This window comes from Oncorhynchus clarkii, chromosome 1 (assembly GCF_045791955.1).
Source record: "Oncorhynchus clarkii lewisi isolate Uvic-CL-2024 chromosome 1, UVic_Ocla_1.0, whole genome shotgun sequence".
NCBI classification, from domain to species: Eukaryota; Metazoa; Chordata; class Actinopteri; order Salmoniformes; family Salmonidae; genus Oncorhynchus; species Oncorhynchus clarkii.
The window spans coordinates 52298779-52325805 of record NC_092147.1 but is presented as its reverse complement, the minus strand read 5'-3'; the positions used below and the strand labels follow the sequence as shown (position 1 = coordinate 52325805).

Sequence of the window (27027 nt, the reverse complement as noted above, 5' to 3'; positions counted from 1 at the left end):
ACGGCCTACCCGTCATTTTTTTTTTAAAGCAAAATATAAAAAGTCACTCTTTTCCCAATAAATATTTATTTAATGGGACCAAGTGACAGTATCGATCACATCTTTCCCAAAGACAGCTCAGTGAAATATTAACAAATTTACAATCATGAGGAATGTAACAAAACAAAACCAAAGCCTTATAAAAAAATCCGATCAGGACCTTCCCGAGTGAGTGAAAGGTGGCCAATGGCCATCAATGTCTTGACTTAGCCTGATCTGTTGGGAAAGACCACACAAACCGATCTGGGACCTGGCTAGTCTTCACTGACCATTGGGTGTTCTTGGCCAGCTGGTGGTGGTCTTGGCTATCCAGAATGAATCACACGGTTTTACTGTCGTAATGACTAATTCATAGATAATGGAGAGAAACGTACAGAATGAAGCTAAATTCAGTCTGAATTTCAAGGCTAGGACTTGGTTGGCCATGGGTGGTCTTGGTTGTGGCTCAGCTCCAGGATAGGTCCATCATGACACCCACACTCATTTAATGCTTTATAATTCATCTTTATCTGTTACCTGTATGGGAAAGAGGAAGGAAAAGTTAGTAACAGGACTTAATGTGTGGATACTGGCCTAAACATAGTTGTTGTACTTAGAAACATACCACTTCATCCTCATCTTGAATTTCCTCTTCTTCCTCTGCCGCCTCTTCAGGCTCCTCCTCTGGCTCCTCAACCTGTTCGTTGAGATCTACGTTCATACTGAGCCGCAGCATGCGTTCAATCCTGTCTCCATAGGCCTTGGTGTCTTGAAGCTGGTAGCCTGAACGCAGCGTGGCCGTCTCAAACAACACCATGGCCAGGTCTGAGGCAGTCTGGTCCTCGGCATCAGTCTATGGGGAGAGGAATACAAATAAGTTATATTTACAGTTCGAGTCATTTAGTAGCAGTGTTGGGGAAGCTATTCTTAAGAGTTTACCAAGCTACCAATTACTTCACACTGAAAGTTTAGCTTAACTAAAGCAAACCTTAAAAGTAAACTATTTAACTGAAATTCTCTTTGAAAAAAAGCAGTTTACTACGACTTAATTTAACCATCATATGTTTATCGGAAATGTCAAGACTACAAATGGTCACTTTGGGGTCATATGTTAACAGAATGTGTAACAACCTAAACACCAAAAACAAATGGACTAAGTGAGAATTAGGCAGGGCCCGGTTTCCCAGATAGTGATGGAACTTAGGCTCACAAGTGTTTTAAAGATTAATCGTTCCTACAACGGCCGAAGACGTAACATGCGTTACCCAAAACACCACACAGATAGTGACTTTTCTAAGTGAGTCATTGGAGCATGTGTCAATGCTGATAGGTTCGAAAAAAAGGGAGCGCTGCCCTCCGATCCGCTTTCTCCATTCAAATCTTACCTTTACATTATTTCACAATACTGACGAGGGATCAGCTCCTAGAGAAAAACTACCACTATTAAAGTGGCTTATTATAATACTTAATTTTTAAAAAATGCAATAAATCCCCGATTTGGCACATGTTCAGCTACACATGAAATATATTGTAGACAAATTACAGACATAGCCCACAAGTAGCAAAATAGAACATGAAATGCATTCCAATATGACTGAAATAGGCCTATATTTTAGCGTTTATATTTTAATTCAGCCATCAGTTAATTTGAAGAATCTTTTTATAGGTTGGTTGTATTAAGATATTGACAACTTTGTTTTCTTGTCAATTTTGTTCTGAAGTTAAGTAGTCAGAGACATAGTATCACATGGTTTATGTTTGATTACGGGCATTTTCAAGAACGTTAATGTTACGAATCTCTTTTGGCCCGACAGTCTAGGGGGGATGGTAGTGAGACCCGTAACATAACTCATGTAAATTATAATAGTGACAAAGTAAAAGTGAACGAAATAACCACGACAACCGAAATAATACCGTCAAACTCAGGGTTTATTATAAACACACGGTAATGGGGGGGGGGGGGAGCAGGAAAAGGGGCTGAGCTGGACCCAAGGAAAGAAACAAATATGCAAAAACACCCCTAAGCTAGACTAGCCTATTTCAACAACAGCTAACTAACTAACCAAAAATACAGTGGGTGGTCCGCCCAGTTCTAACTAGTGTGTTTTAACAAAGTTTACCTACGGGTAGTGTATGCCCATGGGCGACTTGTCTTGGTTTCCCCTTTTCCCACCAGCAAACACCATAAGCAAAAACAATACTCACAGGAGATGACAAAGTGATTTGGAGGTGCTCAAACAAAAGAAGAGGTTAATTAATACACAAAGAGAGAGATCTACATACATGGCATTTACAAAGAGATTGTGCTACTGAAATCTATCAAGAACAGCTATCTACTAACATGGCATTACAAAGATTGAGCTCTCCTGAAATCTACAAATGATGGGGTTTTTAAACCATGAGGAAGGAACTGTGATAGGGTAGGAAACAGGAGGAGGTGTGTCTTCTGATTGATGGGTTGATTGTTGACTGATTGGGGAGTAATGATTTTCACCTGTGAGGGGAGAAGGAGAGAAAAGAAACACACACAGGATACACACAGACACAGGATACACACAGACACAGGATACCTGTATCCGTAACACTCCCACCCTTAAAAGAGCAACCCTAGGGGGGATTGCGACTACAGTATTTAAATGAACACTCACAACAAATCAACAACCTTGCAAAACATACAGAAATCATCTTCACACACGAGACAAAGCATCTGCCAACACATTATCTGAACCCTTTTTGTGGCGGATCTCCAAATTATAATTTTGTACAATCAGCGCCCAACGCATAAGGCGCTGGTTCTGGTTGTACATTCGGTGGAGAAAAACTAAGGGGTTATGGTCAGTATACACAATCACTGGTAGGGCACTGGAACCAATGTATACTTCGAAGTATTGCAGAGCCAACAACAAAGCAAGAGCTTCTTGTTCTATTGTCGCATAGTTTGTTTGACATTTATTAAATTTACGTGAAAAATAACAAACGGGATGATCTACTCCACTCTTGTCCTGCTGCAGTAGAACAGCACCAGCACCTCTGGCACTAGCATCTACCTCAAGCTTGAACGGTTGTTCAAAATCCGGAGCAGCAAGTACAGGGGTACTACATAAGAGTGCTTTCGCTGATTCAAAAGCTCTCTTACAATCAGGGGACAACACAAATGGTCTTGCCGGACTGAGCAAATCAGTCAATGGAGCAACTACCGCAGAGAAATTTTTACAGAAGCTACGGTAATAGCCAACCATCCCTAAAAAGCGGCGTAGCTCTCGTCTAGTGGTAGGTGCAGGGAATGCAGTTATAGCCAAGACCTTGGCATCAACAGGGCACACCTGTCCATGGCCAACCTCTTTACCGAGATAGGTAACAGTAGCCTTCCCAAACTCGCACTTTGCCAAGTTCAGGGTTAGAGAAGCAGCTGCCAACCGTTCACATACTACCCTTAGCAAGTCAACATGATCTGACCACGTAGACGAATAAATCACTAGGTCATCAAGGTATGCACTACAATTAGGAACGCCAGCTAATACAGAGTTAACCAGTCGTTGGAAAGTGGCTGGTGCATTTCGCATCCCAAAAGCCATGACTGAGTACTGAAGGAAGTTGTCTGGGGTCACAAAGGCAGAAATCTCAGAAGCACGTGAAGTTAACGGAACCTGCCAGTAACCTTTTAAGAGGTCCAACTTGGTCACATACTTAGCAGCACCAATAGTGTCGATACAGTCGTCCAGTCTGGGTAACGGGAACGAATCTGGCATTGTGACAGAATTTACCTTTCGATAATCCGTACATAACCTGGACGTACCATCAGGTTTAGGAACCAGAATGCAAGGAGAACTCCAAGGGCTTGAACTTGGCTTAGCCAGGTCATTCTCCAACAAATATCTCACCTCATCCCTCATTATCTTCCTCTTGGAAGCGTTGATACGATATGGGTGTTGCTTGATAGGTGTAGCATTTCCAACATTAATGTCATGTTCCAACACATTTGTGCGAGTAGGAACGTCATTAAAGAGACATGGAAAACTGTGTAGTAGCCTCACAATATCATTAGCCTGTCCATCCGTTAAATGAACCAGACCTGACTGGATAGACAGCAGCATTTCTGAGTTGGGCAATCTAACACACTGCTGCTGAGTATTGCGCAACTCCAAGCCATCAACATCATCAATATGACAGTCCACTATCATCGCAGTAGTAGCAGAGGAGACAGCAGTACCTTCCTCTGTTTTTGAACTATCTAACTGTGTGATGGGTCGGGTGTGGTATGCTTTCAACATGTTAATGTGACACACACGAGATTGGCGTTTTCTATCAGGAGTTTGAAGCACATAGTCAGTTTCACTTATTTTCTTTTCAATTAAATAAGGACCAGAGAAACGAGCTGACAGTGAAGATCCTGGAACAGGTAATAACACCAGTACTTGGTCACCTGGCTGTAGTGGACGAGAAACAGCCTCTTTATCATAGTGTCTTTTCATGCTCCTCTGTGAGGAAGACAGAGCTTCCTTTGCAAGAGCACAAGCTTGGTGTAGGCGCTCACGAAAGCGACTAACATAGTCCAACACATTCTCATCTCTGGTACACAACTCTTGGGACAAGAACTGTTCTTTAAGGACTTTCATTGGTCCTCTTACTGTGTGACCAAACACTAGTTCAGCCGGGCTGAAACCTAGGGACTCCTGCACAGTTTCACGAGCAGCAAACAAAACTAGAGGAACTCCCTCATCCCAATCTTTCTCAGATTCCAAACAATATTTACGTAGCATAGACTTCAGTGTCTGATGCCATCTTTCAAGCGCACCCTGAGACTCTGGGTGATAGGCGCTTGATACACGGTGCGTAATTGATAAGGATTTCAACACCTGCTTGAAGAGCTTGGATAGGAAATTGGTACCTTGATCGCTTTGTACCACCTTAGGTAACCCGAATGTTGTGAAGAATTTTATTAAGGCTTTACTCACTATCGGAGCTGTAATCCTTCTCAGAGGAATAGCCTCGGGGTATCTTGTAGCCATACACATTATCGTTAACAAAAACTGGTTACCCGATTTTGTCTTCGGTAACGGTCCGACACAATCAACCACCACATGCTCAAATGGTTCACCTATGACAGGTATAGGACAAAGAGGAGCAGGAGGAATAACCTGATTTGGTTTTCCTGTTATCTGACAGGTGTGGCATGTCCGACAGAACTGAGCCACATCTTGTTTTAAACCTGGCCAAAAGAAATGTCGAAGGATCCGATCATACGTCTTTGTAATTCCTAAATGACCAGACCACTGGTGATCATGAGCAAGGGATAACACATTTTGTCGAAAGGCTGTAGGAATCACTATTTGGTAAACAGCATTCCAATCTCCACCCGCGTCAACATGGGATTTCCATTTACGCATGAGGAGATTACCATCAATGAAGTAAGCCACATTCTTCTTCTTCACCTCTTCTAACGAGACAACACTAGAAAAACATTTAGCAAGCTTGTTGTCAACCTTTTGGTTAGCAATCAGCTGCTCACGAGTAACTGGTAACTGTATTGCATCAGCAATAAGTTCAACGTTCTTTAATTCTTTCCTGGGCTGTTTGTCAGAGGTGATCAACTTCTCAGAGGTATCACACAATCCATCCTCTTGATCATCCTCTTTGAACAGAACAGTGTTCGACAAATCTATCACGTCACCCTCTTGTAGTGCCTGAGCACGAGTGACAGCACAAGCGGGGAACACATGTGGATAACTCTGTGCCAACTCATTCGAGAGAGAGTGGTCACTTTTATCCAATACTTCCAATACGGGTACTACCTTTCCTCCGGCAATATCGTTACCCAGTATAAAGGTCACACCTTTCACTGGCAACATAGGACGTACCCCCACTCTGAATATTCCACTGATTAACTCAGTGTACTTTCACAAAGTGCAACGGCACTGGGACAAAACCCATTTCAATACCCTGCACTAACACACTGGAACCACAGTATGTATCGTCAGATAAGGGCAACACATCAGACAATATAAACGACTGCGCCGCACCAGTATCTCTAAGGATTTTAACCGGACGCTGAGACGCTTCGTCATTCTCTAGGGACACAAACCCCTCGAAAATGAATGGTTCATAACTGCGGTCGGGGACTGGGTCTTTCAAACTACAGTTACCCTGAGGCACCTGTTTTGTTGCAGACCTCACAACCGTACGAATTAGACCAACACCTGTTGGCGGCTTGGCACGAAGAGGCATCCCTTGTTTGCGTTTAAGCAGGAAGCAATCATTAATCATATGTCCCACTTTATGACAATAGAAACAGGAACGCTCATTCTTCTGGCGTGCTTGATATACTACTGCGGGCCGACTAGGGCTAAAGGTAGGAAACTCAGTGGTTCTACTCTCAGTTTGAGCCGAAAACACACTCTTGTGCGTCAACACAAACTCGTCTGCCAACACAGACGCTTCTGCCAGGGAGGATACTTTCTGTTCGTTTAGGTAAACTACAATGCGTTCGGGTAAGCAATTTTTAAACTCTTCCAACAAGATTAACTCCCGGAGAGAGTTGAAATCAGTTACCTTACTAGCAGCATGCCATTTATCAAACAGATTTCCCTTGTCTCTAGCAAATTCCACATAAGTCTTACTAGAAGACTTTCTATGAGACCTAAATCTCTGTCGGTATGCCTCAGGCACAAGCTCATAGGCACGAAGAACAGTAGCTTTGACCACTTCATAATTCAAACTGTCCTCCAGAGGTAGCGCTGACAAAACCTCTTGGGCTTTACCAGTTAATTTACACTGAAGTAATAGGCACCATACCTCTTCAGGCCACTTCAATGCTACGGCTATACGCTCAAATACACAAAAATAGGAGTCAACCTCAGACTCTCTGAACAAAGGTACTAAGGCTATCTGCCTACTAATGTCAAACGTGTTTGAGGACACAGCAGGTGAGGACGGCTCACAAACAGGCACAGTAGGAACGAAGGCTAGCCTCGCTGTCTCTGCCTCCAGTTCCATCTGGCGCATTTTAAACATCATCTGCCGCTGTTCTCTTTCTTTTTCTGCCTCAATTTTACACATCTCCAACTGGAGAGTCTCTCGCCTAATTTGGGCTCTCTCTTCCACCTCTAGTTGGAACTGTGCTAAACGGACATCCCTTCTGGCATCACCGTTTGACAGTGGGGAGAGTGGATCAAAATGGGACAATGTGGCTGGTGTTTTAGCCTCACCCTCATTATCAGATACCAATGGGCTTATAGGAGCAGTTACATCCCCTACAGGGTTAGTAGACTCAGGCAGCGGTAACACAAGCACCTGCTCTTCCAACAATACATTTAACACTAGCTGTTTAACCTCCGCCTTAACTACACTCTGCGGAATCGATATTGAGTAATGGTCAGCCAAGGTCATTAAATCAACTCTACGACATTTATCAAAAACCTCCCACGAAGGATTATCCAAAAAGGACTTCAAATCAAAAGTAGCCATCTTACACTACTTCACAAGAGCCAACGAAAATAGCAAACACTAATGCTACTTCAGCTATGACGCTCAACACTGAACTATACCACTACAACAATCTACATGAGCGGCATGGGTGTCAGTAAAGACAGATCCCGGATGAGCCCCCACTTATGTTACGAATCTCTTTTGGCCCGACAGTCTAGGGGGGATGGTAGTGAGACCCGTAACATAACTCATGTAAATTATAATAGTGACAAAGTAAAAGTGAACGAAATAACCACGACAACCGAAATAATACCGTCAAACTCAGGGTTTATTATAAACACACGGTAATGGGGGGGGAGCAGGAAAAGGGGCTGAGCTGGACCCAAGGAAAGAAACAAATATGCAAAAACACCCCTAAGCTAGACTAGCCTATTTCAACAACAGCTAACTAACTAACCAAAAATACAGTGGGTGGTCCGCCCAGTTCTAACTAGTGTGTTTTAACAAAGTTTACCTACGGGTAGTGTATGCCCATGGGCGACTTGTCTTGGTTTCCCCTTTTCCCACCAGCAAACACCATAAGCAAAAACAATACTCACAGGAGATGACAAAGTGATTTGGAGGTGCTCAAACAAAAGAAGAGGTTAATTAATACACAAAGAGAGAGATCTACATACATGGCATTTACAAAGAGATTGTGCTACTGAAATCTATCAAGAACAGCTATCTACTAACATGGCATTACAAAGATTGAGCTCTCCTGAAATCTACAAATGATGGGGTTTTTAAACCATGAGGAAGGAACTGTGATAGGGTAGGAAACAGGAGGAGGTGTGTCTTCTGATTGATGGGTTGATTGTTGACTGATTGGGGAGTAATGATTTTCACCTGTGAGGGGAGAAGGAGAGAAAAGAAACACACACAGGATACACACAGACACAGGATACACACAGACACAGGATACCTGTATCCGTAACAGTTAATAACGATGATTTTGGGAAACAGCTCTGAGATTTAACGATGCTACTACGAAGGTTCTAACGACCAACTTAGCCTTAAATATGCTTTTGGGAAACTGGGCCCGGGTCTGATGCCGGAAAAAAAAGGAAATAGCCTACTTCACAACTTTTTTAGCAGTTTGTAGTTTGCTACACTGTTACATGGAGAGAATAATTAACTACTGAAAACACTACCTAGATATGAATTCTGTTCAACTACCGTCAAGCTACTGCAAAATTAAGTTAAATTACATGTAGTTCACTACTCCAACACTATTAGCAGACACTTGTCTAGGGTGACATCCAGTTCGTGTATTAAACAAAAAACAGTAATACCTGCCCACAGATCACCAGACTGACAGCAACATTTACCATTTCAGTTGTCAGTGTCTTTCAGTGAACTCCAAAAGTATTGGGAGAGTGACACGTAATGGAAGGATAAAATTAGGTTAAAGTGCAGACTCCGCTTTAAATTGGAGGCCATCCATATCGGTTGAACCATTTAGAAATTACAGTACTTTTTGAACGTAGTCACCATTTTAGGGGACCAAAAAGTATTGGGAAAATTTTACTTGTGTATTAAAGTAGTAAACCATTTAGTATTTAGTCCCATAGGCATAGCACACAATGACAAGATCAACCTTGTGAGCACAAATTTGTTGGATGCATTTTGTTGTTTCAGATTGTGCCCAAATATAAATGAATGGTTAAATAATGTATTGTGTAATTTTGGAGTCACTTATTGTAAAGAATATATGTTTCTAAACACTTCTACATTAATGTTGATGCTACTATGATTATGGAAAATCCTGAATGAGTGAGTGCGACGCACAAAAAAACGTTATCCTCCCCTGTTATTGTAATGGTGAGATGTTAGCATTTCTTTGGACGTATGATGTATTTAACTTTCTCACCTCATTATTCACGATTCAGTCAGGATTATCCGTAATCATGATAGCATCCACATTAATGTAGACGTGTTTAGAAACATCCTATTCACAATAGAAGTGACTCCAAAATGAATACATTTACCATTCACTTCTAAATCGGGCACAAAATAAAACAAAAACACATTTGTAGAGTCACAAGCTTAATGTAGTCATTGCATGTTATGAACATGGGACCAAATACTGAACTTTAATCCACACAAGTGAAATTGTTCCAATACTTTTGCTCCCCTAAAATGGGGAGGGGGGCAATTATGTACAAAAATACCCTCAGATGAATACTGACAGTCTGCACTTTAACCTCAGTCATAAACAGAATTTCAAATCCAAAGTGCTGGAGTACAAAGTCAACACAGAAAAAAGGGTACTGTTCCAATACCTCTGGAGCGCTGTATAGTGGATCAATAATATTGTGTTGTATTACAGACATCACTCAACTGATGAGATGAGGAACTTTCTCTGGCTTGGACCACATTGGCTCCACTCAATAATCAGGTTGAGATGGGAGTATTATGAACACAGCTTCACATGGTTGTGTATGTGATACTTACAGAAATGCGTTTCAGCATTTCCTTGATGAGAGGGTGCTTTGGGTTGATTTCTAATGTTTTCTTCTGGCTTGCATAATAACTGGAAATACAAAGCAGAACACAATATAAAGGAAGAGATCAAGAAGTGTCACAAAACAAAGGGTGTTAATTAGGAAGTGAGATCCAGGTTTACCTTAAATATTCATGCAAGTTTTCCATTGACAGATTGAGCTTTTGTGTAGCATCAACACTTCAGAATGCTACCAGGCCTACCAGAATGCTACCTTTCCCTGTCTGGTAGGCCTGTGCCTTCATGATCCTCTCCATGTTACCAGACCAGCCATACTGGCTGGCTACCAGGGCACAGGGAGATTTAGTCAGCCTCTGGGACAGGATAGCCTTCTCAATCTAAAGAAAAAATTAAATTGGCAAATAAGAAAAGGTTTCCCACAATATATGACAAGTAGCCTAGTGGTTAGAGCGTTGGGCCAGTAACCAAAAGGTTGCTAGAGCGAATCCCCGAGCTGACAAGGTAAAAATCTGTCCTCCCACTGAAGGCAGTTAACCCACTGTTCCTAGGCAGTCATTGTAAATAGGAATTTGTACTTAAGACTTGCCTAGTTAAAAAACACAATTAAACATTTCATCCCAAAACATTTAGGGTCGGATTCACCGTTGAGCATGTTTTTAATCATGACAAGGGCTGTTGCGGTGACCATATCACTGCCACACTGGCAGTGAGTCATACGTAGTTTTCGGAAAGTATTCAGACCCCTTGACTTTTTCCACATTGTGTTACGTTATAGCCTTGTTCTAAAATGGATTAAATGAATACAAATCTTCAGTAATCTACACAATATCCCATAATGACAGAGCAAAAGCAAGTAAAAAGAAAAAAGAAATACCTTCACATAAGTATTCAGACCCTTGGCTATGAGACTCAAAATTGAGCTCAGGTGCATCCTGTTTCCATTGATCCTTGAGATGTGTCGTCACCTTGAAGTCTACCTGTGGTAAATGCAATTGCTTGGACATGATTTGGAAATGCACATCTGTCTATTTAAAAAAGGTCCTACAGTTGGCAGTGCATGTCAGAGCAAAAACCAAGCCATGAGGTCGAAGGAATTGTCCGTAGAGCACCGAGATAAGATTGCGTCAGATCACAAATATGTGGAACGGTAGCATTACATTTCTGCAGCATTGAAGGTCCCCAAGAACAGTGGCCTGCATTCTTAAATGGAAGAAGTTTGGAACCACCAAAATGCCTAGAGCTGGCCGCCCAGCCAAACTGAGCAATCAGGGGAGAAGGGGAACATTATGTCAATGTAATATTTCAGTTTTTATTTATTTATAAATAAGCAACATTGTCTTAACCTGTTTTTGCTTTGTCATTATGCGGTATTGAGTGTAGGTTGAGGAAAAAACAATGAATACATTTTAGAATAACGCTGTAATCTAACAAAATGTGTATGTCACGGGGTCTGAATACTTTCCCTAGGCACTAACTGCAGTAAAATCCCATGTGACCGTTGAGTCACAGTAATGTCTTTTTATGCACTCTGGACATCATTTGGTAGTACCCAACCTGCTAACGACCATCCTGTCCTTATGGCCTGGTACTTCGGGCTCTATCGTCCTAACCACCGACGTCAATGCTAATGAAAAATCGAAATGTCTATCCACGAGTCAGAATGTATTGCCTGTTGGTTTATTGTGCGGGCGGCTTACGGAGTTAAGCAAAAATTAGTGAATTTGAATAACCTAGCAATTGGGCATTTTATTATTTTTTTCAGTAAGGATGTATCGATCCTGTGCAGGTGTTGTTACACGTGGTCTGCCACTGCGAGGAAGATCAGCTGTCCGTCCTGTCTCCCTGTAGCGCTGTTTTAGGCGTCTCACAGTATGGACATCGCAATTTATTGCCTTGGCCACAACTGCAGTCCTCATGCCTCATTGCAGCATACCTAAGGCACATTCACACAGATGAGCAGGGACCCTGGGCATCTTTCTTTTGGTGTTTTTCCAGAGTCAGTAGAAGGCCTCTTTTAGCGTCCTACGTTTTCATAACTGTGACCTTAATTGCCTATCGTCTGTAAGCTGTTAGTGTCTTAACAACCGTTCCACAGGTGCCTGTTCATTCATTGTTCATGGTTCATTGAACAAGCATGGGAAACCGTCATTGAAACACACCGGCGGGAAAGCGTGCAGCCTCCATTCGCGTGCATATGGATATGGCCATTCTAAATCTAAACTAATTTGACATAATATTGAAGACAAAATTAAATTGAGATCAATCTGATTGGTGAAAAGATGATCACTTACAAGAACAGCTGTGCAGCCTGAGGCAAGTCACATCATGCAACCCATATACATTTTGATTAAGTTTGTATCATTCACAACTCAATTCACCAAATAACTGAATCTAGCCTATAGGACCCGTTTCAATGATCACTTTTCCACTCAACATAGCCACTTCATATGCACACTCCACAGGAGGCTGCTGAGGGAAGAACAGCTCAATGTCTGGAATGGAGTGAATAGAATGGTATCAAAAGCATGTATTTGTGGAACGACTGATACCATTCTATTTATTCCATTCCAGCCATTACTATGAGTCCATCCTCCCCACTTAAGGTGCCACTGGTCACATGCACGCCGGAATGTGAAACATTTCCCTCCTATTTTATTCCGCTAAGTTTAATTATGTGTGGAGGCCTAGAGATGCTAAACGTGTTTATTAGAAGGTAAATTACCGTGAGATCGGCACTCTTTTGCATGACAACCGGCTGACAAAATGTCATGACCGCCACAGCCCTATTCATGACTAAACATTCTGGGAAAATAAAAATGTTGTCTGAAGTCTGGTCTTTCACATTCATTATCTGCACGTTACCTTGTCCTTGAGGGCGCTGTCCTTCATCCAGGTGGTGAGAGGTTCGTACTCCTTCTCCAGGACCTCCCTGGTCTCCTTGGCCTTGTCGCTCTCGTCAAACTTAATGCCCTCCTTGGCCACATTCTGGAAGCGCTTACCGTCGAACTCTGGCAAGGCCTGGACACAGTACTCATCCACTGGCTCTGTCAGGTAGATTACCTCATAACCCTTCTTCAACAGACTCTCTACAAAGGGAGAAGACTCAGCCTGGGGGAGAGGACATTCCACAAGGGAAGACAAGGGTTAGGAACATTAACCTTGACTATATTACTCTTTACAGAGCTGCAAACAAAGGGCCAAGGGGAAGGAGTAGTGAGCGAATTGGGACCAGCTGAGAGTGGTTGATTCAGATTTTCAGGGATGTGACTTTCTTCCTTACCTTGACCTCGGTTGAAAATATCAGAATTCAAGGTAAGGGAGGAAAAGTCAAGGGAAAAGTTAAGAGGGTAGTGTTTTAATTCATCCAGTTTATGGTCCACCCTCTACCCACTTGCTTGTAGCTGGTTCTGGCCTTGAAGTACAGCTGGCACCTGTTCTCCTTCATCTGTTATACATACCATTACATCAGAGTCACCTATACCTACAAGTACAAAAACCTGTAATTTATACTATACAGAGGGGAGTGTTCAAAGTGAAACTCTACCCACCTCCCTGCGGCTGGTCCCGGCCATGAAGTAGATCTTGTCCTGCTTGTCCTTCATCCTCTCTACGTACTGCTCCAGGCTGGCCAGCACCGTGTCGCTGTTGGAGGTCTGAAAACGCAGCAGTTTGGCCAGACGAGTCCTGTTGGAGTGGTCCTCGATCACACCCAGTTTAATGTTGGTGCCAAACTCCTTCCAGAACTTCTCATTGTACTGCTCCTCTGCAATCTTCTTTATCATGTCCAGGGTCTTACGCACCAGCTTCTTACGGATGACCTGGATGGAGGGGAAACGTAAGGGAGGAAGGGGCTTTAATTATGAAGCTCACATCATTCACTACATTGGTTAATGATAAGTAATTATGTTCAAATCATCATCTTCTGTAAGCACCAAAGAGAAGAGATCTGACCGAAACCTGTCAGTTAACAGTCTGAACTTGCTTATTTGAGATTAGAGAGGCTCACCTTGAGCAACTTGTGCTGCTGCAGGGTTTCTCTTGACACATTCAGTGGCAGATCATCAGAGTCCACCTAACCAAACAATCACATTATCATAAATCAGAAAAACTGAAGTATTAAATGAACTATCATTCAAATGTACAGCAGGGTCAAATACATTTCTAGTCAGTCAATTCAGATCGTAAACTAACGTTTTCAATTTCCTTTATTGATCCAAGCCTGCATAGCCCTAGAAGCTACGTCACTCACAACTCCCCTGACAAAGTTCAGGTATTTGGGCATCATGTCATTGAAATCATCAGTGATGAAGACTCTACGGACAAAGAGCTTGATGAAGTCGTTCTTCTTGGTTCCATACTCGTCGAACATGCCCCTGGGGGCAGCAACGGGGACAAACAGGATGGACTTGAAGGTGACCTCACCCTCGGCTGTGAAGTGGATGTGGGAGAGGGGCTCATCTGTGTCCTGGAGGGAAGACTGAAAAATCAATACAATTCGAACACCAATCAAATGTATTGATTTATAAAGCCCTTTTTATATCAGCAGTTGTCAATGATTTACAGTAAACTAAGACAAGACCCCAAAGAGAAAAAAATAAAAAGGCACATTAGCTAAGAAAAACCCAGTGGAAGGAAGAAATGTCAAAAGGAGGTACAGACTGCATACCTTAGAGAAAGTCTTGTAGAAGGCTTTGTACTCATCCTCCTCTACTTCTTTGGCTGGTCTCGTCCAGATAGGCTTGACGTCGTTCATCAGCTCCCAGTCCCACACGGTCTTCTCAACCTGGACGAAAGGAATGAAGTTGCTTGGGTACTTAAAAAGTCACTTATCAAAATCAAGTTGATGGCTTAGGTGTGCTAGTATTGGAATGGATCAAATAAACTGAAGGAGAGTTTTGGAAAACAAAATAAAAACTCATTTGTTTTAACCTTCTTGGGCTTGTCCTCCTCTTCCTCCACCTCTACCTCATCCTCAGTGTCATCCTTCACCTCGGTGTCCTCGATGGGCTCCTCAACAGTCTCTGTCTGGGAAGGGAGAGAAGGGAACATGGCAAAATATTATTTATACAGCTCACTGCTATAAACACACCATGGGCTGTGCCATTGACAACGAACTATGACGCCCTCAATTGTCTCTCCATCTGCAATAATCTGAAAACAGACCACATGAAAGCCAGTCTAATGATGAGCAACTACCAACATAATGTTTCTAATCAGTGCAGATGAGAGGACAGGAGACAACGTACAGTAAATGATAGTATAGTTCCACTCCTATACCTTGCTGGCCCAGATGTAGATGGGGAAGTTGATGAACTGCGAGTATTTCTTGACCAGGTTCTTGATGGTTTCCAGCTCCAGGTAGTCTGTAGCCTCCTCCTTCATCACCAACCTGGAAGAGTAAAACAAATGCGAAATGCAAGGCTTTGTACACTGGATTTCATTGTGGGATTTTGTCCCGTGTCATCTTATCTTTCAATGCTACATAAGTAGTTCATTGAAATCATGGCCACAATATGAATACCATCACCTAGTATTCAAAACTTAAATACTTGGAGCACTGCCAGATGGGCGGGATATTCACTTTTGGGAGTATGCCATTGGAGGCACTTACGTGATGGTGGTGCCCCTGCCGAGCGTATCCCCGCGAGGGTCCTCAATGACAGAAAACTCATTGGAGTCAGACTCCCAGATGTGCTGTGTGCCGTTGTTGTGCTTTGAAGACACGATCACCTTGTCGGCAACCAGGAAGGTAGAGTAAAAGCCCACACCGAACTGGCCAATATCATCTTGTTGAGGAACTCGCTGGTGCCCGACTTGGCGATGGTACCCAGGTTCTTGACCAAGTCCTCTTTGGTCATGCCGATGCCCGTGTCAGTGATGTGGAGCATGTTCTTCTCTTTGTCCATCTGGGGAGGAAAAAAATTAAGAAAAAAGCTCAAGCTCAGAAGTCCTACGAGTATTTATCTTATGATTTCCATGTCTTGTGGAATGGATGAGTCAAAAACATTTACAAAGTTAAGGCGTTTGGCTCTTCCTCAATTCAGCTTTACTTGATTCCTTGCATCTGCTCCTAACAGTCTCAAAACCCAAAACCCACTGGAGAAGGTCTGAAAGGAGGAACTTTGGACATTCTCCAGTACGGAATGTGAGTTGAGATTGAACCTGTGAGGACCATGAAACACCTTGATCTTGATGGTGAGCTCCTCATTGGCTGCCAGTGCATCCTCGTTGGTCAGAGACATCATTCTGATCTTATCCAGAGCATCAGAGGCGTTGGATATCAACTCCCTCAAGAAGATCTACAACACACAGGAGTAAAGGATGGTTATGGTTGACTTATACCCATTTGCCCCCTTGGTTTGATTAAATCCACAATCTGTATTTAGGGACCGCTCTTTCAAAAGGATAGCCTACACAGTTCATATCAGGCAGGTGTGCTATTAGCAATAAGCATTATTCTGTAGGCTTACTGATGTAGCATAGTGGTTAGGCCAGTGGCTCCCAAACTAGGGCTTGGGTCACCTGATATAAAAAGTATTAATCATTGTAATGTGGTTAAATTCAGCCAGAGAGCACCCTTAGATCATGGGAAAAGGCTACACTTGAATCATTCCCAAGGTGAATGGCTAAACCCACTACGTTATGAAACCACACACTAATTGCAGAGACTTTGATATTACCGGCCGTAGTTGATTAGGGATGGTCATATGACCTTTGTTCCAAGTACTGACCATTTTTTTGGAGGACTACAAAATCAAAATAAACTTATATAAGCCATTTTTAGAAAAGCAACATTTCACTACACGCCAACAATGCCTAATTTATCATAACAATTACAGATAACGAATCCTAATTGCCTGAAACTAATATCAACTGGTTATATTGTGAAACAGCAGTGTACCCACTTGTAGAAGCCTATGGTTGTGCAATGGCATGGCCTTGTTTTGTAAATTTTACAGACAATCTGCTCTTATTTCCCGAGATCACATCCAAGACACATTTTTGGTCAAAAAAAAAAAGTTAAGATTTAAAAAAAAATATATATATATAGGTCAGATTAGACCGAAGTGATTCACATCTCATGTCAAGAACAGTTATTCAAAGAGTAATCATTTGAAACAGGGCTCAATTTGGAAAGTTGAAAGAAATCCCATGGTTACAAACCAAAATCAGTCTTTCCAATATACAGACGGTCTATTAGGTTAATTAAGCCTGTTCTGAATTTTCTAAATGGATTAACAATTCCACATTGAACACTATGGGGATGAATTATGACCAGGACATCTGTTTGGTGATTAGGCCTAGGCTTAATGATTCCGATGAAAAATACTGTCTTTATCAAACTAATGTTTCAGCATATTTTCAGTGTGGAACTGGTCTGTCTAGTAGGGGGTAATAGCCTAGGTTAACCAATTTGAAAATGCCACTAGTAGTTCGCAAAGTAGGGTCGCCACTAACATTAACGTAAACTTGTACAACGCCTTGGTCCGTACAATTGCCCTTATTTTAGCGCCCCAAAAACGTAATACTTCCAGATCAACTGTAATGTCAATACCATTGTAAAGCACAATTTCTCCCCTTTCCAAAAGATTCAATTACATGACCTAAACACTGCTCGTTTCTGCATAATTCTAAGCAGGCAATGAGCCCCGTCGGGTCTTTTAAAAAATAAAAATTAAATGGCGGGTGGGGAAGCGAAACTAATGCGTGATAGTGAGAAGGAGAGATGTCTTGTGGGAAAATGGCTTTTTCACTCGATCTGTCCAACTTATCACCTTATTGCCTCAAATGTAAATAAAACACCATAAAGAGTTTATATAATGTGTCATTACATACCTATTTGAAGGTTTGTGTCGAATTTGAGTCGGGTTCTTAGGGCGGTGCTAAAGTGATCTTATAAGTAAACAGCGGCTTTGAGAATGATGATCGCATTGCAATGATGAAAAGAAATGACTAGGTATCCCCCTCTTACCCCGTCACTGTCCATTTCTTGTTTTTAAAAGGATGAGAGAAGTGCTACACCTGGTGGAAATAGATTGTAAGACAGAAAAAGTTGCTTTATGCATGCTGTACGTTACAACATGACACGTCCAGATGTAAAGGCGGGTCGGTTTTTTCAAACTTACTCCAATACTATAGAGCCATCACCATGTCGATCAACGCTTGAATAGAAACCTAGTTCACACCCCTGATTTTGAAGTCAACAGTCACTAGTCCGATCAGTTCTTTGTAGCCTCGTTTGAATGTCGCGGTTACGCATAATTTGTACGGAATGGGGTGAGTTTACGTTAGTTACCACAGCCATGAAGTCATAAACCCTGTCCATCTCTAAAATTTTGCTTTTTAAAACCACAGTGTTAACCTTAAGACCAAAAAGCAATTTTTTGCATTTATTAATTTTTGGTGCCTGTGGTAACTAGTGACAACCGCAAAGTAGCCTAATGCCTCAATCACACTGACAGAGTCATTGACTGTGTTTGAATACCCACACTAACATACAGTATACTATATACTTAATGAGAATAAACTACATACTGTTAATTCTTTAGTATACTGTAAACAAACGGTATTGTTTCAGTTGAGCATACTAGAGCGTCGCCTGTCTACGGGAGTTGATGCTGTTAGCATAACTTGTTAGCATAACAAATTACTTGCTAAACATTTTACAATTTCAGGTGTGTACGTAAAGTCAATCTGTAGTGCTAGAGCGAGTTCTGGGCATTCGTAAATCCAGAGCGTTTAGCTCTGAGCGCTCTGAGCATTCAGAGCGCACACTGGAGCGCCCCTGGCCGAGGAGTAGGGTTGAGCAGAGCATTCAACTGCAGTCAAGCACCCAAGCTAACTGGCTAATGTTGGCTAGCTACTTCCAGACACAATGAGAGAACACTGACCATTTTACACAATCTAGCAGAATTGGTTAGGCTGTTTTCATGTTATCCAGAGCATTGGTGACTTACAGTGCTACTGGCAACAATTACGCTATTTTTGCTGATGTTTACTGACACCAGCCATATTCAAAGTAGATGCTCTGAAACCGGAGTAGATATCCAGAATTAACAATGTCCATTGAAACGCACAACGACGATACCACTTGTGAATAATCAAGTCAATAGAAATTGGTTAGTTCATATACTGCCTGGCAAGTTGATATATTAGTATCCATCTAACGGTAGGTAACTAGCTAACATGCCTGTACATACTGCTGTAGTGCTATGCGTTTCATAAGGATAGCATAGCTATCAAATTGTCAGCCAACATAAATGTAACATTTGAAAAGTCATTTATTACATTGTGCAACATTTGTCCTTAGTTGAGTCAATGCATTTTTAGTCGCTCTCAAACTTTAGCAGCATATTTCCTGTCATTTTCTGAATGTTTCTGAAAACATTGAAGCCACCACCATTTTCTGAAGATTTGCATTATGGGCCCGAAAAGTACAGATAGTGTCCCCTGTGTGTATAATTCGTATTTAGTACGACATCCGGGAACTTTTGGCATACTAACTATATCCATACTTTGACCAATGTGCATACTAAAATCAACAAAAAAGAAGCGTCCTCTGTCAGCAGCGTTTATTTTCAGCAGACTTAACATGTGCAAATATTTGTATGAACATAACAAGATTCAACAATTGGATACAAACTGAACAAGTTCCAGACGTGTGACTAACAAACAGAATGTGAACCTGAACAAAGGGGGGGGGGGGGGGGGGGGTGTAGTCACCAGCTGCATTAAGTACTGCAATGAACCTCACTGCACTAGATTTGTCAGTTCTTGCTGTGAGATGTTACCCCACTCTTCCACCAAGGCACCTGCAAGTTCCCGGACATTTCTGCGGGGAATGGCCCTAGCCCTCACCCTCCGATCCAACAGGTCCCAGACGTGCTCAATGGGATTGAGATCCGGGATCCAGGGTCATGTCAGGATGAGCCTGCAGGAAGGGTATCACATCGAGGAGGAGGATGTCTTCTCTGTAACGCACAGCATTGAGATTGCCTGCAATGACAAGCTCAGTCCGATGATGTTGTGACACCGCCCCAGACCATGACGGACCCTCTACCTCGTTCCAGAGTACAGGCCTCGGTGTAACGCTCATTCCTTCGACGATAAACGCGAATGCGACCATCACCACTGGTGAGACAAACTCATCAGTTTAGAGCACTTTCTGCCTGCCCTGTCTGGTCGAGCGACGGTGGGTTTGTGCCTGTAGGCGACGTTGTTGCCGGTGATGTCTGGTGAGGACCTGCCTTACAACAGGCCTACAGGCTATTGCAGATAATCCCTCCATCAGTGCTCAGACTGTGCGTTCCTGGTGTAACTCGGGCAGTTGTTGTCATCCTGTACGTGTCCCGCAGGTGTGATTTTCGGATGTACCGATCTAGTGCAGGTGTTGTTACATGTGGTCTGCCAGGTGTTGTTACATGTGGTCTGCCACGGCAAGGACGATCAGCTGTCTGTCCTGTCTCCCTGTAGCGCTGTTTTAGGCGTCTCACAGTATGGACATTGCAATTTATTGCCTTGGCCACAACTGTAGTCCTCATGCCTCCTTGCAGCATACCTAAGGCACATTCACACAGATGAGCAGGGACCCTGGGCATCTTTCTTTGTGTTTTTCAGAGTCAGTAGAAAGGCCTCTTTTAGTGTCCTACGTTTTCATAACTGTGACCTTAATTGCCTATCTTCTGTAAGCTGTTAGTGTCTTAACAACCGTTCCACAGGTGCATGTTCATTCATTGTTCATGGTTCATTGAACAAGCATGGGAAACAGCGTTTAAAACACGTTACAATGAAGATCTGTGAAGTTATTTGGATTTTTACAAATTCTTTGAAAGACAGGGTCCTGATCTTTTTTTGCTAAGTTTATATACTCAATTCACGTCACAAATAGTCCAGTTAGCATGAGTATTCAAACACAGCTACTCATTTCCAACGGAATGCTGCGTCTGCCTTGCAGCATTGGGTTGCAGAGGCAGTTGCAGTGTGTCCTGCATATGTTGGATTTATCAAGCGCATACATCAAACTATGCGTAGACCGCTTGACAAAAATGTTAGCAGAAGGTGAATGTTGAACTTTGTTGCGCCCATATCCAGATACAGGGTACTATTTTGCGCATGATGCTACCAGTGTGATCTAGGCCGAAGAAGTCATGCGGTAAAATAGTGTGCAGTATCTGGATGTGCGCAAGAGTGCTTCTGGTGTACCAAAATGCAATTACACCGTTGGTGTGATCGAGGCGTGAGGAAAATTACGCAATTCCAAAACTGTAGTTCATTGTTGGAACACATTTCCCAACTTCAGTCAACCAGCATTTAGAATGTGATAAAACTGCAAGACATGTCACTTGTGAAGCCCATCAGTTAAATACCTTTACAGGCATTCATTTCTGTAGGCTCACGGCACAGGCGTGTGTAGAGGGAGCGGTTGGAACACAATTGAGTAAAGGAATATAGGCAGCAGAACTGTGATGCTTGGCTTGTTTTATTTTTTGTTGTGTCCTGCAAATGCACACATTGAACACTAGAGTCAAAGAAAATTAACATGGTCTTCAACACAACGGACCAAATAGTTACAGTATTTAGTTGAAGATCGTTCGAGTACTCATGGCCTACGATTGATATGGTGAAAACAATGTTCCGGGCAGGCAGAGGCAAAGTCACATCAATACCTTTGTCAGATAACACAAACGAATAATTGACACTATAGCTGGCAATCATGATGATAATGACTTAAGACTTGTTATATAAATATTCATACACATAGCTCATATAAACAAAGACATTCCGTCGTAAGAACACATACACCCAGCCATAAGACTGACCCCCTCTTCCTTATATAAACACACATCTCATCTCCCTCTAACTGGCCGGTCCCAAGAGCAAAGAACTTTTGCTGTGCACCAATGGGGCCCGCTCTGGCTAGAGCAAGGCCCGCCTCCAACCCTCCGACCAGTCAAGAAGACCGAAACGACAAGACTCCACCTACTTTATTCTATGTATAAAAATGTATGTAACCATTGTATAGGTCTCTTTTTCACCTGGCTCCTTGCCGAGTTATGTGAACTAGGTCCGTGCACGTAAAACTGCGGGACAAGATATCTCTGACTCATTAAAACTGTCTTTTGTTACAACTGAAATCCACTCTGTCCAGCGTCCGTGATTTGGTCTCAACTCTCCAGTATTTGAACACTAACAAATTGGTAGCAGAGGATGGTTGTTCTTGAATTCGATCTATTATAAGTTAGTGTGAGAGGACGAGACTGATCACGGCTAAAAAATCAGACGGAAGAGTGATTTCCCCAGCCATTCATCTTGCCTCAGGAAATCTGATCGGAGCGCTCTATATAAAGGTGAGCAGAGTTGTATTATAGCCTAAACCAAATTTTGATCAGAAAGTACTGGGCGTGAGTATGAATCGGTGCCCAAATTTTTTACATAAGAACCTAAGACATTGATTAAAGATATCTTGTTTTGTAAAAAAATATATATATATATTCTTATTAATGGGCCTATACTCAGTTATTTTAATAGGAATGTGTGAATTGTGATTGACCAATGTGTTAAATTCCTCCAGGGACCCTATTTGTTCTGAAATCTGCATAGAAAACTGTCCTAATTATATATGTATTGGGTTGTGTATAGAGGTGACGTTAAATAGTGGCTGTGTTTTAACACGTAAAGGACACAATTATGGATGTTGGAAATTCAATGAGAATTTCATACGAATGAATGAATTATAGATGAACCGAATCTGCAAGTAAAAATGTCCTATTTTGATATGTTCTGTACTATCGAATAAGGTCTTGTGGAGGTGTGGTTATAGATGAACCGAATCTGCAAGTAAAAATGTCCTATTTTTGATACGTTCTATACTATCGAATAAGGTCTTGTGGAGGTGTGGTTATAGTTGAATTATGGATGAACCGGATCTGCAAGTAAAATCTCCTGTTGATACATATAACATCGAATAGGTCTTGTGGAGGTGTGGTTGGATTGAATGAATCTGCATGAAAAATGCCCTATTAAAAAATCTGTGTATTATTTAATAGGTTTTGTAAGAGGTGTAGTCGAGTAGATACAGGATATGTAAGTTTGGCGTTCCACAAGACAGAGATCGGGAATGAGGTGGCTATTGCACATCAAACAATAAACGTAATATGAACCAGAGTTGACATTCCATGATTTGGAGATGGGGGAAATTAAATTGAAAGAAACGTTTGTCGCGGAGTAGGTGCTGATAGACAAAGCCACCTTAGTATCGAATGGCCGGGCAACTTTGATTGACAGCAGCCGGGCTGGAATACTGATTTTCGTTTTTTTCATTCCTGTTGATATTGCCTAAAGTTTAAAATTATTCTGACAATTGCTATAGAATCGCTGGAATTTACTGATATAAGTTCATAAAGGAACTTACTGAATTGTTTCTAGAAAGTATTTAAATAAGCCGCCGAGCTTAGTACAGACTTTGTTTGACAGACGCTAAAAGCTACACACTGATTTTTGGGTTTTTCTATTCTATCCATATTTCCTAAAGATATAGAATTATTCTGACAATTGCTATAGAATCGCTCGAATTTACTGATATAAGTTCATAAAGGAATTTACTGAATTGTTTACAGAAAGTATTTAAATAATTCACTGAACAACTCTTAGTTGTCTAGAAATTCTATCTATATTTCCTAAAGAGCTAGAATTACTCTGAAAATTGTTATAGAACCGCATATATTCACTGATATATTGTTCCAAAAGGAAATCGCCGAATCATTTTTAGAAAATACCTAAACGAATCGCTGAACAAATTCAAATAAAATACGGGAGAAACAGACACGTGGCGGGCGTCACATACTGATAACCCCCTTGGTATGCGAGGGTGGGGGTAGAAGAGATAAGCCATTGCCAGTACAGCAGTATATCTAAGCATACAACGATAGAAATAAACACCACATAGTAAGGATTGAATATACCTAAATAACGCATTATACACATTATCAGACGAACTAGATAAAATGTCTGCAGCTACCACGCCCAAACTAAAATTCAATGAATATTTAGATCAGAGTATGTTTGATAGAGCGGGAGGTAAAGAACAGTATGGGAAAGTGGAGAAAGTGTGGAAAGGATTACGGATAAGATGGACACAAGCAGGTTATTTTAGCGGAGGACCACCTACAGGGGGGAAACTCCAAGATATGCAGACAGAATTAGAGGACGCAGTAGAGCATGCAAAAGCGAGTGAGGCGGAGAGAAACAAGATACACAGGTTCAAAAAAGTAGGTACAAGAGAGAGAGAGAGAGCGGAGGGGGAGCTCAAGATAGGTACATGGGCCATACAGGAGAGTAGGAGGGTGCTACCCAAAAACACACCAGACATGATGTGCGTGGCTATTGTGGCGTCGGGGGATGTTAAAGCTCCGCCTGAGAACTTGCCCACGGCTCCCCCTGTGGCCGTTTCTCCCTCACTATATCCACAATTGACAATGGAGGCAGTTCAGCCCCAGCCATACTCAAAGGGACAAAATCACCGGAGCCCGTCACACAACCCATTCCTGCCCAGGGCACCTCCCACAATACAGGCTCCAGTTCTGAGAATAGACCAAGGGGAGTTAAAAGGGGAAATTACCCTGGGGATAACGGCTGGCCATATGGTATGTGAACAGTTCGAAACTGGGATTCCAGGAGCAGGAGACCTCCCCCAGGAACGGAGGCCGCAATGCTCCTCTGTGAACTCTCTCACCTCTGAAACCAGAGGACACCTACAAACAAGATTAGATTCAAACCACTTCTATCAGACGGATAGGGAGGACTGTCATCAGAACATGGATATCGAAAACGAAGAAGAAATTGACATGGTGCTCACCCCAGCTCCGATGGGAGCTCCAAACGTGACTAAGATGCAGGAGCTGCTGAAATCATCAATAGCTCGAGCTAAGGAACTCAGGGAGCTAATAGCTAACCAAGATAACAACAGAGAGGGAGCCTACCGTGTGGAAGGCATAATGAGAGGAACAGTAACCAAAGTTACCGAATCAATGGGGTCCGAAACACTCCGTCGGTCCTCCAGAATTGCTGATAGAAGAGAGCGAGAGCAGGAGATGGCAGGACAGTACCCCCTGCGACCGACACCAGGTGATGCACACACTGTGGAGTACCAGCCCTGGAAAATGACTGATTTAACAACACTGATGGGACAGATGCCTAGCCTACATGGAGGAGCTTCAGCGTGGCTACTTCAACTGCAGACACTTACGTCAGGCCTGCAACTCTGCCTAGGAGACATGAAAGCACTTCTAGCAAGAGCCACCGACCACGGAACCATGGAGGCCCTCATGACAGCAGCTGACCTTGGATGGCGGGCCCCAACACTGCCCATAGACCACTTCCGTACCAGATTATGGGAAGTTCTACGGAGAGCATACCCTACAGAAAGAAACCATGCCACCTTATCCTCCTTCACAATCAACCCAGGTGAGCAACCTGCAGCATACCTGGACAGGGCTAAGACCACATGGAGATCGGTCCACGAAGAACCATTCGATCACACTGATACCACACTCAGCATGTGGAAGGAAATGGTGGTCAACGGGTGTCCTGGAGATGTTAAAACCAAACTCAGAGGAACGGTAGGGTTGATTGCACTTCCTCTGACCCTATTCAATACGCATGTGCACCACCATGTGACCCAGCACAACAAGGAAAGAGGGGGTGCGGAGAGCCAGGTGCAGTCCCTCCAGGTACAACTCCTGAAACTCCAATTGAAGGAAGCACAACAAGGAGAAAAACCTAAGAAACAGATGGTGGCGGAAGAAACGAAGGAGCCGGGAACCAAAACAGACATCTCCCAAATAGTGGCCCAGACTGTCGCTCAGATGATCCAACAGCAGGCAGCCTCACTCACGGCCACTAGGGGGGCCCAACCACCCCAATACCCTCCCCCACAGCAGTATATCCTGCAACAACAACACCCAGTATGGGCTCGACGGGGTCCCTACACTGGACAACACAGAGGGGGAAACTACCAGTGTTTTAACTGCGGAATTCCCGGTCATTTTGCCAGAGATTGCATGAAACCACTCTCCCCGCAGCAACAGCAATGGAGAGCAAGAGGAAGTGGGGGAAACCCACCTCTGCAACATCAGCAACCAGGACCCACACACATGCATCAGCAACAGCCAGCATACAACCACCCAGAATCTAGCCACATGCAGCAGGAGCAGCAAGATTACAACCAACCCTCCCACTTCAACACCTGATCACCCAGTAAGAATGATGAGGATGCCACTCCTGCCGATGACCACACTGTCTGAAGCCCAAGAAGTGTACTGGCTAAAATGCCTACCCACAGGGCCTGCCACCCCTCACATCCAGTTTAAGTTCAACCAACTGAAAGCTCAAATCTACACTCTGCACCCATATAAGACTCCCCAAGCTGAGATCCATTGCACACTCAATGCAACAGAAACTGATGACTGCCTCTACACTGCAGACTGGGACGAAGATATGATGCACCTGACCCCACCTATCAGGTGTTGTACCATTGGGTGTGGCCCAGAGGGGGTGGCAGCACCGGTCATCCTACGATCAAGGAACCTCCATGCACCCCTGGCCTGGACGGCTGAAGCATCAACAGCCATAGCACTCCTGAAAACAGATCTATCAGCGGCAGCAGCTCTGACTGCACCTGACTACAAGAACAAGTTCCATTTGGATGTTTCTGAAAGGGAAGGATTCACCTCATCCGTCCTATTCCAGAAACAAGAGGGGGAGAGAAGGGTCTTGATGTACTACTCTTCAAACTTGACCACATTGAGGTAGGACAGTCAACATGCTCCAGATACGTTGCTGCAGTAGCAAAAGCTATTGAAAAAACAGCTCACCTCGTGATGTCACCCTTCAATCAGCCATCATCCCTCAACCAGCATCGGCCAAATTAGCTGAAATCATCGGATTGACGCAGGTCCTCATCAGAGGAAAAGGAAAGACTGAATATCTATACAGACTCAGCCCATGCCCATGAAGCAGGCCACACTGATGGACCCAGAACCCAGATTTGGATCTGTGTACAGGCCCCAATCCCAAAATCT

At 42.9% G+C, this 27027-nt stretch overlaps 1 protein-coding gene and 1 pseudogene across 1 annotated transcript; both read right to left on the bottom strand.

Moving 5' to 3' along the window:
- Window positions 1-494: 494 nt before the first annotated feature.
- On the bottom strand, window positions 495-10137 carry LOC139414058 (endoplasmin-like). Its single transcript, XM_071161940.1, has 4 exons — window positions 10112-10137; window positions 9940-10018; window positions 644-871; window positions 495-555 (listed from the first exon to the last, which is right to left on the bottom strand). Exons 1-4 carry the CDS (start codon window positions 10135-10137, stop codon window positions 532-534), a joined length of 357 nt encoding a protein of 118 aa, XP_071018041.1. The 3' UTR covers window positions 495-531.
- Window positions 10138-12796: 2659 nt separating this feature from the next.
- On the bottom strand, window positions 12797-16194 carry LOC139408970 (endoplasmin-like; annotated as a pseudogene).
- Window positions 16195-27027: the final 10833 nt, after the last annotated feature.